At 41.0% G+C, this 15,529-nt stretch overlaps 1 protein-coding gene, 1 long non-coding RNA gene and 1 other non-coding gene across 11 annotated transcripts in view; 1 reads left to right on the top strand and 2 right to left on the bottom strand.

The window, feature by feature from the left end:
* Positions 1–9,334, top strand: part of LOC147852776 (uncharacterized) — an 87,348-nt gene extending 78,014 nt beyond the window's left edge. The window contains exons 2-3 of the long non-coding RNA XR_015531257.1: positions 9,050–9,085; positions 9,299–9,334. This is a non-coding gene — a long non-coding RNA (uncharacterized LOC147852776). The remainder of the gene's footprint in view (positions 1–9,049; positions 9,086–9,298) is intronic.
* LOC147852774 (uncharacterized) overlaps positions 1–15,529 on the bottom strand; it is a 142,283-nt gene that overhangs the window by 86,883 nt on the left and 39,871 nt on the right. For 2 of the 9 annotated variants that reach the window (XR_015531253.1, XR_015531254.1), the window contains exon 1: positions 7,423–10,235. Coding sequence is in view for 7 of the 9 variants with exons in the window: in XM_087332905.1 (XP_087189031.1) it covers positions 7,646–10,189 (2,544 nt within the window). In the remaining 2 variants the exon portion in view is untranslated. Of the gene's footprint in view, positions 1–7,365; positions 10,236–15,529 lie in introns of those variants that run through there. The other 7 variants (XM_087332908.1, XM_087332910.1, XM_087332909.1 and 4 more) reach the window with 7 other exon arrangements.
* LOC147852775 (U2 spliceosomal RNA) lies at positions 13,633–13,831 on the bottom strand. The gene has a single exon (XR_015531364.1). It is a non-coding gene; the product is annotated as a U2 spliceosomal RNA (small nuclear RNA).

Genomic DNA, 15,529 nt, shown 5'->3' with positions numbered 1-15,529 from the left:
ATAAAGGATATTAGAACCTCAAACAATGGGAAATAATTCACCTTTTTCTACTGAGGAATATCAACTGTCATCGGATTCCTCACCTTCTCTGGGGTTTTCGATAGAAGAATACCATTGGTCTCAAGATTCTAATTTCTCCGTTGAGGAGTATATAATCTCCGACAGTTCAGGCAATACGACAAGATGCCTTGAATTCTCAATTGAAGAGTATGACCCATACGCGGACTCGGGTGAGAATGTAGGTGATTGTCAAAGTCTCGAAAGTATTTCTACCCAACAACAGAGAACAAATGGGCGCCAAGAGGAGGACACACCAATATCAGCTAAGGATGACAGTAAGTCAGTGAGCCCCTTATTTTTCAAAAGGGTCTCAAGACGTATTAGTCGAGAAAGATTTGCTTTAGTGATATCTGAGGCCCAACTTACCGTAGATGTTAAAAAGACATGTTGTGCTCAAGGTGTATGGCGATTATTGGAAAGCAAAACTTGCGGTCTTTGAGACGTTACTATTTTTCACTCAATGGTGATGAACAAGACACCTATCTTATGACACACTTACAGATGGTGTCAAACAAAGAGTTTTAAACGGCAACAATCCCATTGAAGATGATAATTTGCCAAGTATGAAGGGTGCATCAGGTAGAAATGCGATCTCCTGGATGAAGACATACTTCGAGTTCAATTGTGAGATAATGCCAACTATCGGTAGGTTGCATATCTCTGACAATTATACACGTCGAGAAGTTTATGATTCCTATAGATTGGAAATGTCAACTTGTTGCAACAAGTATGTCACCTACAGTCAGTTCACAAGGTTGTGGACATTGCACTTTAGTAATGTTATTATACCTCGTAAAGTACGTATGGGGTATTGTTCAGTATGCAAAACCTAAAGAGCGTGTGTAAAGGGGTAAAGACAGCGACAGAGAAGGACCTAAACAAGAAATTGTTACAAGATCACCGAGAAGCCCAAACATTAGAGCGAAAAAGAGCCATGCACCATAGGGAAAAGTCGATAAACAATCCAACTAAGTACATGTGTTTAATGATAGATGGAATGGACCAAAAGAAGACGTGTCTACCTCATCTTAAACGTCTTCCTAAAGATGTCAACGACGATTGTCTCGTGCAGATGCACTTGGTGGGTTGTTTAGCCTATAATGGAAGTGTGAAGCCTCATGTCTTCGTCACCTACCCAAATGTCCACAATGACCCTAATTTAACAGTCACGGTGATTCAAAAAGTACTGATGTCTTGGGGGTAGTCTTTGCCGCCGGTTTTATATATTCAACTACACAATGCTGCTCGGGAAAACAAAAATTCTACGGTGTTTGGCTATCTAAGTATGTTGGTGAACCAAGGAATTTTTAGGAAAGTGAAAGTTAACTTTCTATTGGTTGGTCACACACATGACCATATCGATCAGATGTTCAGTAACTTCTCTAGGCAGTTATCACGATATGATGCTTTTACGTTACCTAAGTTGTTTGACATCATTCGTGATGCATATACGCCACGCCCAATCGTGGAACACTTGAAGGAAATATATGATTTCAAGAGATACATATTAGATGGTGGTGAGCGAAATGCCAAAGTGTTAGCGCCCTTAAATAATATAAGTTTCAACCACGTATTCTTAATAAATAAAAATGATCATAGTGGTTGTACATTATTATATGCAAAGCAGTATTCATCCTCCCCCCAATGGGAGCCTAAAGGCGGGTGTCAGTTTCTACTTCATATGCCTTCCACTTTTGTTTATGGTGCAGGACAAATGCCGATTGAGATTAAGAAAGTTGTCACCAATGTACTAGCTGATAATCCAAAGGATGTTTGGATGCAAGCGCTGCAAGACAAACACAAGCACATTGACAATGCGAAGAAGTATGATGGGGAACAAGACACATCATGGTGGGATGTGTTCTTTAAAAATCAAGAACAAATTGTTGACAATTGTGTCCTTGGTACTTGGACTGTGCAAATACCCTTCACCTGGAATATACAATAGTGTCGTAATTCTCAGACTTCTCCTCTTGCACCTAATGTGATTAATGATAGCTTGCTCCATCCACCACAAAGGGACCCAGGCTGACAAAAACAGCGGAAGCAAGGTGGCAAGGGAACTTGCAAGAATTGAAGATGGGTATGTTAATTGGTACACCTGCTGATAGTGAACATTGTAGCATTTTGATTATAGCATAATTTTAGCGTTTTTCCAAGTTTAGGAAATGATGATTTTTTGAGGTTTTCCAACGACATTTTGAGAACATGTGATACTGGTATCATTACATTTTGTGAATAGAGTATATAAACCCCAAAATTTGAGGGAATATACCTTATCCTTCCATTTTTGCGCGATCCTTCCACTTCTGAACGCGAACGTGTTCCTCGCTAAACTCGATGCAACTAAGCTTGCAGTACCAATAGTAGGGAAGTGGGTCAAAATCTTCAAAAAGTGACACGACAGGGACCCAAACCTCGATGACCTTCACGAAGATAAAGGCGAGCAAACAACAAGCCATGGGGTCAATGAGGAGGAAATGAACTATTGACCACCCTCAGCCCGCCAGCCTCGGTAGCGTAGTAGGATCTTCCAGTGAGTGTTGGCACATACCAGAGGATGTGCGGTTTGGTGAGGGTGGATGTCGTGATGTGGTGTGCTCGAGTGTTGGGAAAACCGGTGAAAGGGGGGGTCAAAATGTGCATGTGCAATGTGTGTGTGCATGCAAAAGAAAATGGAAAAGAAAGGGTGGAAAGGAGGTATTGAAGCTCGTGTAAAAAGTAAAAGAGATGAGAGATAAAAAGTAGAGAGGAGACAGGCTATCAATTAGTAGATATAGAATTATATATTATATAAGAGAGACTTAATAGACTAGTGGATAGTCACATTGACTTCTAGCTAGAGGTGCATGGTTCAAATTTGGTTTTACAATGCAACGTGATTTAAGGAATTTTATTCCTTTTGCATTGAAGACAAAATTGGCAACCCCCCTTCCTTTTTTTCCTATAAAAGGAGGTCTAGGGGGGCTCATTTGGGAGGAGGTTTTGGGAGGAGGAGACTATCGCCATTTTTCCTTCGGAGCTCTTCATCTTCACCTTCACCATTTCTTTTCATCTCATACCCCTTCATCCCCTCATCGCCACGTGCTCATCTTCTTCACGTTGGCACTCAAAGTGCTCATTTACAGTGCTCGTGAGCCCAAGCTTTGTTGGTTCAACGTTGCTTCGCCCCCGTTCGTCGTTGCGAGCCCATGTGCTCACCGTTTGGGTGGTCGTGGTTCGTTGAGGTCGGCATTTTTGTGGTGCTCATGTGTTCTTCTTCTTCGTGCTCGTGCTCGTGCTCTGTGTTCGGATTTGCTTTTGTCTCTAAGGGCATTTAGTATTTATGTTTTGTTGAGCTTGTGGTTAACTAAAAGTTGTCACATTGTAATCAAACCCTATTTTATAAAGGGCCCTCTTGCATTGGAATCAAACACATATTTATTTCTTTAGCCAATATCATTCGTGTTTTGTCTTTCTTTCTTTCTTTGTTCTTGTCCCCTTGTATGTTCAACCGTCTTGTGAAGAGGGAGCATTTCGGGCGTGCCCATGCACCTCTCCTCCTCATAAAGACGTACCAACATTCGTGTTTGTATTCTCGTCCCTTTCCTTGTACGTTTGGCATCTTGTGACGAGGGAGCATTCGGGTGTGCCCATGCACCTCTCCTCCTCATAAAGATGTACTGGCATTCGTGTTTGTGTTATCATCCCCTTGTGTGTTCATCTTGCGTGCTCATCTTTGCTTGTACCCATCTGATCACTTGGCTCGTGTAGTGATCTCGAAAACTGGACGAGTCGTGATCAACGAAAGCCACCGGCCCCACAAAAGGGGCAATGAAGTTTTCCACATCTAAAACTTGTTTGCAGAAATTGCAAAGCAATATGTTTTGCTGAATTGAAAAAATTAAGTTGATGTCGTTTGGTTGAGTCATTCAAGGGTTTGAAGTCGATGTCATTCTTATTTTGAATCACAACAATAGGTGACACCCACTTCAAATCCTCTACATGATAAATGAAACTCGCTTGAAACAATGCTTTGAACTCCTTTATAAAGTCTTCCTTTTTCACAATCCCCAACCGTGGAAGCTTTTGGGAAATTGGTACACTTTCCTTTAACTTGATGTGGTTCTTGACACCTTCTCCTCTTATTTGTGAATAGTCATTTATGAATAACTTTTGTAACTTATAAAGAAGAGAAATAAACCTTAGATCCTCTTCTCCGTGGACATCGTTTGGAATCATCTTCTTTTTTACCTCTATGGTGATAATACCTTCTTCAATGACTTTTCCTTCATCCTTAGACAACACGTGGAACAATTTCTTTCCCCTATCCCACAAAGATCCATCACTTGTTATGCTTTCTTCTTCTTGCTTGCCATAATCGATAGATGTTTCCTTCTCCTTTATACATTTGATTAATCATTGTAGATACAAGTCGTAGAAGATGTTAAACCTCTTCGATGATGATAAGTTCATCATACTCCAATCCTGTATTACATGTAATTCTTGCATCCAAGGTTTTACTAATACTAAAGAATAAGATGGCCCTTTAAGGAGTATTACATGTAAATCCATGGAAATGGACCTGCCAAAATACTCAATAACAACATCCTCTATAACTCTAGAACATGAGGCCAAATGTCCATCAACTATGTCAATCTTGGTAGAGGACGCTTGATAGGTAGGATTTCCAATCTTACTCACTATGACATTAGATGTAGGGTCAATTCGAATACCACTATCTACTAAGACGTCCTTAATTAAAAGACCATTAATAGTTACCGAAATAGTGGGTCGAATATCTTTTCGATCTTTCACTTGCACAATCTTCACACAATATAATTCCTTTATACTTTATTGTATACTCGATACACATCCCCACTCCTTTTTTATTGTTGGATAAAGTTGAAGAAGTTGTGGCCAAGTGATGCGAGGTCCACTAAAGATTAGCTTTTGCTTGAGATCGAACGGTTCCACACCTTTCCCCATCGGCATATGATCAATTTTAATCTTTCTTTGCAGATGTTTCTTTCTAGGTCCATTCTCCAAGTTATTCTCCTTAGACTTCTTCTTTTGTTGAGAGTTACTAGACTCTCCTTCAAACTCTTTATTTTTATGTGATGCACTATTTGTCTTTGCATGCAACATCACAATCTTTAGTTATATCATACACAAAGTCAATAAGATTTAACTAAAAGTCAGTGTTGTTTTGATTACTTTGAAATTGATACATGCCTTAACCCCAATCACTTTGTCAACATGAAGGACATTGTGTAGATATATGTCCCTCAACACCACACGTGGAGCACACAATCACTTTCCTTTGTCTTGGAGCATTGTGAGTTTGACGTAAATTAAAATTTTCTTACATGTTTTGGATTTGTTGAAAAATTTCATCAAGACGTTCATTTACTTGGTCGAAGAAACCTCCTTCAACCTTAGGTTTAGTAGCTTCTTGCATCACTAGAACATTAGGTTAATATACCGTAAAAACATTAGGGAATACTTTATCTCCGTACACAATTGGTGATTGTTGAAGAATAGGACATTTAAATGTTGCAACCTTGAATCCACTCTCACTTGTAGAACTTGGATTTGTAGGCTTGACAAGTTTGGACAAGTGCTTGGAAAGTTATAAGATCCTTTAGGTTTGCCTCCAACACAAAGTGTGGACTTAATCCCGCTTTGAAGCAGTCCATCTTAAACCATTCATCCTCCATTCCACCACGTAGTTGAATCCACGTACTCCATAGGTCAATAAATTCGCTCTCATAATCAGTAAAGTCCATTGTTGATGACATTCGTAAACGAAAGAGTTATTCTCACACCTCCATCGCATTTCGCCATCAAATATACTTAGCTTTAAATTGTTTTACCAATAGTTGGTAATTCAATTGTTGGTTTGGTAGAAAGTGTCTACTTTTGGAAAATGCCTCTAACTTCATATCCCTTCAATTTCATTCCTCTTTTAACTCTTGAACCTTTCATATTATGCTTAGTTCTTATACACCTTAGCATCCCATATATTTGCCACAATCTTTTCTTACGAGAAAAAATCAACACTTGGGCTATCCATTAGGAATGAATGTTACAAATGGTCAATTGATTGAATGGATGTCTAGTAAGTTTAGGATAAGTTCATGTATTGGAAGTTACAATCTTGGCCATTTCATGTATTCTTGAAGGTTGTACAATGTATTATGGAACCCATGATATTATATTACTTCTCATTGTTGCCATGGACAAAGAAAGCTTTGCATTCTATTTTACAACCTCTTTGATATTTGTTGTGGAAGAAGAGGGATAAGATGGGAATCACTTGGGTTGCGTGGAATCATCTAGCAACCCCTAAGCGCTTGGGGGAACTAGAATATTGAACTTATCTAAGCATATGATGGCTCATAGAGTTTCATTATTACAAGACATGTGTTCAAATTCACAACCATGGATATCTATTCTTCAATATTACATTGAGAACAAGGGTTGCATTGATTGGTGTTTAAAGGCTCAAACATCGTTGTTACGAGTGACTACTAATCTAAGGCTAAAGAAAAATGGAGAATACACAAATCTGATCATAGGTGGTGGCAGATCTTACAACGTAGTTGGAATTCTAAATTGCCACTTGTAGCAAAGGTCTTCATTTGGAGAGTTTTGATTGGAGGATTGCCTTTGGCATTAGCTCTAAAGCGTCGTGGACTAACATGTAATTGCTTTTTTGCACTGTTCAAATGGAAGATAGTACTCATCAATTTATACAATGTTTGATTGCTTGTTAGATTTAGAGTTACAATTCTCAAATTTGGCAAGTCTTATCACGATGTTATGACACTTAGATAGTGGGTATTTGCACAATTTATAGAGGTTGACCCAATGTTAGAGATAGAGATCGTTTTTCTATTTCTGAGATATTGGGGATTGTGTCATAATTAGAACATGTGCAACGCTTTTGTATTCAATGGTAGACATGGAGTGAAAGTATATCTACGAAAGTTGAAGGGAGTACTAATGTGGCAATTTTCTTTATTGGAGCAAGTGAAAATTCTTTCCTCGGTGGAGTGTTCGTCTTGCCTATTGGCAATTCAACATGTTCCATTACCCATGTAGTGTAGTTAGTGGGTGACCATACCCCATTGTCACACCCATTATGAGTAGTGTTTTTTACACACATTTATTAATATAATTGTGTGTTTTCACCAAGAGAGAGAGAAAGAAAGAGATGTATAGAATAATAGAGATGTAGTGCTAGGAACAATTTACCACTAGGGTTGTCCAATGGAGCGTGGGAGGTCATTGGTTCAACTCATACAATCCAGAGTGGTAACATAGTAAATTAATAGAACATATTCATATATACAAAGTAATAGAGGTAAGCAAATGAACCTAGGCCTTCAAAATGGATTGGAAGATGAGCAACGCAATGCTCTCGAGGTCCATGGAGTAAAAATGCATACAATACAAAGTTGGAAAAGCATATTTATACATAGTTCGAAATGCTCATGTTGGAGATTGTGCTCCTCGCGTGAGTATTTCAATTAGCACTCCTCAAAACTGTGCAGTCCAGTCCAGTCCAGTCCAGTTCTCTTGACCAACAGCTACTACTGATTCACTTCAATTTTAAGAAGAGGATATGGCAGAGGATTATGCCCAGTGCAAGCCCAGCGGGATAGCCTACTAGAACTGCCCACGGAGATACAAACTCATGGAACCAAATCACAATCAATAATAATTGTTGCTTCGGCCACCGTGTGCTTGTGCTTGTGATGCCCACATAACTACCCGCATCATCGATGCTTGTGTTGCAGGAGGAGGAAAGAGGGTAGCCACACAGGCCCTGGTTGTTCTCGAAGCTGGCGGAGGTGAACCTAGTATTAAAGTTGTTCTGTTTGGGAATGGGTCCTTCAAGTTGGTTGTGGGCGAGGTTTAGAGTAGAGAGGCTGTCCAAAGACGTGAGATCTTGTGGGATGCCACCGCTGAGCTGGTTGTAGGACAGGTCCAACTCCTCCAAATGCATCAACCTGCCGAATGTACCCTCACCTATGGGGCCGCTGATTCGGTTGTGGGACAGGTTGGCTCCTGTCAAACCCTGCAGCTCCCCAAAGCTCTGCGGAATTTCGCCTTCCAGGTCGTTCATGGACACATCAAAGTAGATACGTGCAGTCAGAAAATAGTCAAGCATTTGGACAGTGTTCTTCAGCGTGACAGGCACCTCCTCGTAGAGGGTGGTCTGGTTACTGTTTGTTGTTTGATTGAGCTTGAAGTAGGAGAGGTGCGTGAGAGTCGCAGGGAAGCGGCCACTGAAACGATTGTTGGAGAGGTCTAGTGCCTGCAGACGGGGAAGATTCCAAACCCAACCAGGGATGTCTCCGCTAAGCTGGTTGTAGCTCACCGAGAGCACCCTTAGGTTGGATAAACCAATGATGTCAGGAGTGGCAGCATTGCCTAAGGATCCAGTGAGATATTTGTTCCTCTGCACTTCAAAGACGACCAGTGCCTTACTCTCTGTAAGACCAGCTGGTAGCTCCCCTTCCATAGCATTTTCATAGGCACTAAAACTCCAGAGATTAGGCATCTTCGACAGATCCAAGCTCTCTATCTTCCCAGTCAAATTGTTTTGAAAGAGACGTAAGACCTGAAGAGCCGTCAGATTATGTAAAGCGTCAACAGGGACAATCCCTTCGAGGTTGTTTGTAAATAGCGAGAGTTCCTGGAGGTTTATGAGCATTCCCAGCTCACTGGGGATGGAACCCCTGAGAGTGTTGAACCCTAATCGGAGCGCGATGAGTTGTGAGCAGCTACTGAGTGCGGCTGGTATCTTCCCTGTCAGCTTGTTGCTCTGGAGGGCCAAGGTCTGTAGCTGGCTAAGGCTCCCGAGGCTATCAGGGATGGGGCCTTCCAGGTTGTTGCTCTCGAGATCCAAGATACGTAGCTGGGTGAGTTTCCCGAGGCTAGAAGGGATGGGGCCTGAGAATTTGTTGTACTCGAGAACCAAGGTCTGTAGCTGGGTGAGGTTTCCGAGGCTAGAAGGTATGGGGTCTTCTAGTTTGTTGTGGTCGAGAACCAAGCTCTGTAGTTGGATGAGGTTCCCAAGGCTAGAAGGCATGGGGCCTTCCAGGTGGTTGAACTCGAGATCCAAGGTCTGTAGCTGGGTGAGGTTCCCGAGGCTAGACGGGATGGGGCCCTCGAGGTTGTTGCTATTGAGATCCAAGGTCTGTAGTTGGATGAGGTTCCCGAGACTAGAAGGAATGGGGCCTTCCAGGTTGTTGCGGTCGAGATCCAAGGTCTGTAGCAGGATGAGGTTCCCAAGGCTAGAAGGTATGGGGCCTTCCAGGTTGTTGAACTCGAGATCCAAGGACTGTAGCTTGGTGAGGTTCCCGAGGCTAGAAGGTATGGGGCCTTTCAGGTTGTTGCTCTGGAGGGCCAAGCTTTGTAGCTGGGTGAGGTTCCAGAGGTTAGAAGGGATGGAGCCTGAGAGGTTGTTGTAGGAGAGATCCAAGATACGTAGCTGGGTGAGGTTCCCGAGGCTAGAAGGGATGGAACCTCCCAGGTTGTTGGCTTCGAGATCCAAGGTCCGTAGCTGGGTGAGATTCCCGAGGCTAGAAGGGATGGGGCTTTCTAGATGGTTGAACTCGAGATTTAAGGTCTGTAGCTGGGTGAGGTTCCCGAGGCTAGAAGGTATGGGGCCTGAGAAGTTGTTGTAGGAGAGATCGAGAAGAGAAAGGGAAGGTAGGAGATGGAAAGAAGGAGAGATGGAACCAGAGAGGCTGCAGTAGGAGAGGTTGACGGAGGTGATGTGGAAGCGATCGTCACAGAGCAGACCGTACCAGCCGGCAGTGCCGTTGGAGGGGCAGTAGGAGGGCGGTGCCGTGGTGTGGACAACATCACTATCACTAGTAGAGGTGGAGGTGGTGGTGGTGGTCCAGGAGGAGAGGCAAGAAGAGGTGTCGTGGGTGATGGCATCCTTGAATGCTATGAGAACTTGGGCTTGCACTACCGCCATGTCACCCTCATCCTCGGAGGAGGAGGAGGAGGAGGAGGAGGAGGAGGAACTGGCTGAGGGAGGCGGCGCCACAACCTCGGCGGGCATTCCCGAATTTATGATGAAAAAAAGGATTGAGAGGAGAGGGAGAGTGGATGGGAGCTTCAGCATCTCCTGAACGGAATATGAAGGAGGAGGAGTGTTGGATAAGATGGAGGTGGAAACTTTGGAGTAGAAGAAACCTACAGCACCAACAGAATGAATACGTTTGAAGATGGGATGGGGAGTTATAAAGAGCGAATTGTCAATAAATTCATTACAACAAACAACTGACGTAGCAATATGCCTTGTTTTCGTAAAAGGTATTGCTAAACGACACAAAGAGCATGCATCACTTAGTGACACCTGCTAAAATTTAATGATTTTGCATGTTGGAAAGTATCATGCCATCATATAAACTGAGCACTTTTCTTCAGTGAGCACTCCGTTTCCGTGATATGTAGGATTTTGGATTAGACTCATAAGTTAATTAAATGCGTGCGCAACATAAAGCATATATACACATATATACATACAATCATACACACATAGTAATGATAGATTGTACAATAAATTGTACATTAGTCACTTTCTTCGCTAGTAAGTGGTACTAGAACCTGTTATAATAGCTTGTAGGCCCCACTCACTTTTTGACTCCGTCAGTTGTGTTTCGTACAGAAACATAGACGGTCTGCAATAAGAGAAACAGGATGGGACGTGGTTTGGCAAAGGTAAATATGGGTGTAACAGTGTGGAAATAGATATATGTGATGTGAATAACAAACAGATGGCGTAGAGGATTCACGGATATATACAGAAGAGAGAGAAACGATAGGGATATATATATATCTATATATTATAGACAGAGTCATGGATTGTATATGTAGGCACATTATATGTAGGAGGCATCTCGTGGCATATCTATATGTACATACATCCATGATCACTTCCTCGACATGCTACATGTAGTCAATTCTTACAAGAAGAATCATGGGTTATGTATATCCCGGTCCCCCACCAAGAGGACAACGCATAAAGAGAATTGTGGGTAGCTAGGCAAACGAGGAGTTATATGTAGCAGCCCTACACTACCCATCGGTTGTTTAGGTCGTGCATTATTTGCATTTTCTGGGCACGGCCGCCGCCAGCTATGGCCATAGCTATGGGCCACTAATGCAAACCCATAGAGAAATAGAGAGCGTGTGGCTGTGAAGGCTTCTCCATAAAAATGGAACCCGGTATTTTCCATGTGCACGACGCGTACATCGTAATCTCTTTCTAGACAAGTTTAATTTGGAATGCATAACTTTTCTTACAGAATGAAGGGTTTTTCAAAGACCGGAGATTCTCATATTTGTCCTTCCACAAGAAAGCATTTTGACTAATTGATTTCAAAGACTGGATATATATATATATATCTCTATCTCTACTACAGTGACCTTAAAACCTTTCCCCCTTTTTCATACCAGACTGCGCAACAATAATTATAGTACCATACAACCCAACCTTTCTGCAAGCGTTTGTTTCACTCCAAAGCTCTACGACTTGTGCATGTACACATTTTACAAAAAAGAGTATTATAAGGCATGCCTTCCTATTTATTATTTGGAGGTTTCGTTATCCATAGCCTCTACTTTTGCAGAAACAATTATGTTTGTACACCAACCATTACCATAGTTGATTTAGGTTTACGAAACTTTTGATAAAGCATTGTCTCTTCTTCTCTAATGTTTAAGTTTGTCTCACAAGGCTAGTCATTCGTTGCATTTTTATTTTTGTTACTTTGAAGTTTTTCCTAACGTCAATGATTTTGTTTGGATTGTTTCTTCATCACAATCAACAATGCCGGACAATTTCTTGTTTGGCGCACATGCACAATCAATTGGCTTTAAACATCAAGTCTAGATGATACTCATATGGCTTCCATCTTCCAAAATTATTAGATCTGCCTTAGGGTTAATCATAGGAATGGGTCATAAATAATATTTACCAAATTCGTTAAAAAGTGATAACACTAAACCAAATTCGTTTAATTTAGTAAGAAGAAGATATCACAATGAATTCAATGGAGGGCACATCGCAATTTTCCCGAATGATGGAGACATACGAGAACTTTTGGCACAAGAACATTATGTCAATCATCAAGCTAACTATCAATGCGGAACAACCGAAATGATGGCAATACAACCAAGAAACTACCCCACTTTTATATACTAAGGAGAACCAATCCAAATGGCGCCAAGCTTCAAATATCTTAATATTATGTCTCATTGACAAGTCGGTGGAATGTGAGCTACATATCTAGACTTCAAAAAGGTTGGAATAGTATTGGACAATTGAGGTGAAACTAAAGTGATATTTAACGATGGAAAGTGAGATTAGGTTGAAGTGTTGCTTTATGGAGTGGAAGTGTAGGGTGGCACTGTGTCACTTAGTGCATATGATGAAATAGAGTCAATTATCTTACATTCTAAACATTGTTGGGAATATGTGTCTATAATACCATTGATTTGCTCAATGTAGTCACTAAAACACCATTTGGAAACTTTTCAATACAATAAATCTAAACGAGTTGGAAACATAAGTAGCAAGCATTCAAGTTAGTTGATTTGCAGTAGTACCTATAGCAATCACATCTCAGATGTATAAAAATAAGGGCTGTCTTTAGTAACTTTGCAAAAAACTATCCAAGAAATTTGAGGCAGAACATAATTGAGATGGTTTTACATTTAAGTATATTATCTAGGGACTCAATTTCTAAAGAAGACCTTGAAGCCAACATGTCTCCACGATACAACCTTCAATTTGAGCCTTAAGTTGAGACTATTCCATGTGAGCCATGATAAACTACAGAAAGAAAGAAAGAAAGAAAGATATATTAACGTCTTTTAAGAGGCCAAAATGGCCTATAAGACCGAATAAGAGATTACATCTTAAATGTTTTCTCGTCTTTGAAAATATATGAGACAGAGGAACAAATAGTAGATAATATATGAGCCATGTTCAAAAATATTTTGTAAACTTTTGTCTCAATACTTATTTCTTCTCTTTACATGCAAACAGGCATTATTCTACATGCAACCCTGAGGACTCCTAACAAGAACGCAAGATTAAACACCTTCAGAGAAGGATTCCGTGCATTAGTGGCCCAACCAAAGAATGCGAGCGTTTGACTGTGAAATCTATACTTCACTTTGCTGTGTGAATCGCAACAGTTGGTCTTAGAACACTGTATGGGCCCCTCCCACCCAAACACAGTATTTTCCATTGTATATATCCCATCCTCCCCTTACCATACGCATAATCTGTTCCTACGACCATCCATCGGATCCCACCCTCAGTAATTTTTACTTTCCCATTCCTAGCTTCCGTTCAATTCGTCCACCATCATCTAATCCCCCGGACCTAATTAGCTACTCGTTTTATATATAGAATGCGCACTCTGCATGGCTAGTACACCCGCATCCTATCCCGTGCATGACTGAACTCTAAGCTGACGCTCTTGTAATACACTTTTTTGACTCTACTCGGCAATGATTTCCATAGAATGGAGATTCTACTGCAGGAAGATTATGGGTGATTGCATAACCTCAACTTCAGCGCAACGGCGAGGCAACGCACGCAGATCCCAGAGACGGCAAGCTGACTCAAACAGGGGCTGCCCCATGAAACAAATTAGGTTAATATCATGTGGCTTCATAGGCCGCATATCAGATATTAATTTGATAAGAACGTTACTACACCTGATCATAGCCAAAAGGCCGAGAATGGTATGATTAGTATATTGCTTCTACTTCCACATTTATAGGCTTGGCGTAAGTAGGCTCCCGTATGTGGGATAAAAAGATATAAATGTCTCTCTCAACTACTTTAAATCTTATAACCTTCCCGTCCTCTCACACACGAAAGATAGAGACTTGATCCTTACGCTAGTATGTAGGATTCAACGTCAATCGCACACATCATTGGTTTGTCTTTCATAACTCCTTATCTTTGTTGATGAATCACCACACATTTAGCAATGAATAATGATAATACCAAGATATAAAGTAGATGCACCATACATTACAAAATCATGGAGATATTTGCTCATGTTTGATCTGCTCGAGGACGTTGAGATGCATGTGTGAAACTTCCTTATTGGCTTGTTTCAACCACACTACCATAGCATGTCATGCTTTATTTTCGTAAAAGGCATCATTAAACAATGCAATAAATATGTGTCCCTTACCGAAACCTGCTGAAATGTACTAACCCTTCCATGCTACAACACATCATTAAATGACTTGTTGACAACCATCAAGTGTTTCTTGTTTATACCCATTCATTAAATCATACTCAAACTCATTGATACACTTATATGCATTTGTATACTTATACACATTCATAACTTCATACACCCACATTCATTTGATCATACACATGCATACATTCATTCATACAACCACACACATTTGTTCATACACACACAAGCACATACATACATGCATACACACATACATACATGTAACTATTTATTCATAGACATTCATACAACCTTCAATCATATGCAACATACACACTTATTGACATTTTTAGGTAAACATGGAGCCTTTTGTCTAAGGAGAATAATGGATTAGGAGTTCTTAACCATATCGACCACCTCGAGCAAAGGACAAGAGAAACAAAAAATACCATTAGTGTCCCATATCACTAAATATTACCATGTGTTACACCTTGGTTGTTGAAATAATGGATCCAATGAAGAGAGCTTAACCTCACTGGTAGAATCTCGTTCGTGTCTCCAAATTACATAATGACCGGGTTGGCAAGTCCCATTTGTAAATGTCAATGTCTAAGGCTTTAAAATGTTTCTAGTAAAACTATGGTTTGTTGGAGCATCCACACCCTTTCTATTATTGTTAGAGTGATGATCTAATGTAAGCATATGATAAGGATATAATATATATGAAATAAGAAAGGAGAGAGAGAAAGAAGGGTGTCGATCCACCCGACCACCCCCGAGCAAAGGGATCGAGACGGACCCGAGCCTCGATCGGCGTCCCATACCACCATCGTGGCGTCGAGTCGTACCTGGTGCTAGCACGCTCGCTACAAGAGTTGACCCACCACAACGTCAGAGTCTCGACGTAGTCAAAAGATGATGAAATGACGGTAGCTAGGCCTCATATTTATAGCCAGACCTAAGGCCCCCAGGCAAGTTCACACTTGGCCTAATGGGTTGTCTCAATCCCAATAATTAAAACTAATCCTCCTGTTCTTTATACTCTCATTTAACCCTCACACTTTATCCACGTGTATAGAATACTACAATAAATTCTCACCACGGGACATTATATGGTCATGCCCATAACAATGATCTCACCCCATCATTGACACTATCACTTGCCTTGTTATGGGTGTTTCTCTAGACAATAAGATATCACACTCCACTTTGCCTTGCATTATGAGGGGTCCTTTCCCTAACATAAT

This window comes from Azolla caroliniana, unplaced genomic scaffold (genome assembly GCF_043228905.1).
Source record: "Azolla caroliniana isolate FFs.n. ecotype wild unplaced genomic scaffold, voAzoCaro1.0.p SCAF_17, whole genome shotgun sequence".
Taxonomy (NCBI): domain Eukaryota; kingdom Viridiplantae; phylum Streptophyta; class Polypodiopsida; order Salviniales; family Salviniaceae; genus Azolla; species Azolla caroliniana.
The sequence above is the reverse complement of the archived record's forward strand: the minus strand, read 5'-3'. Positions and strand labels throughout refer to the sequence as shown.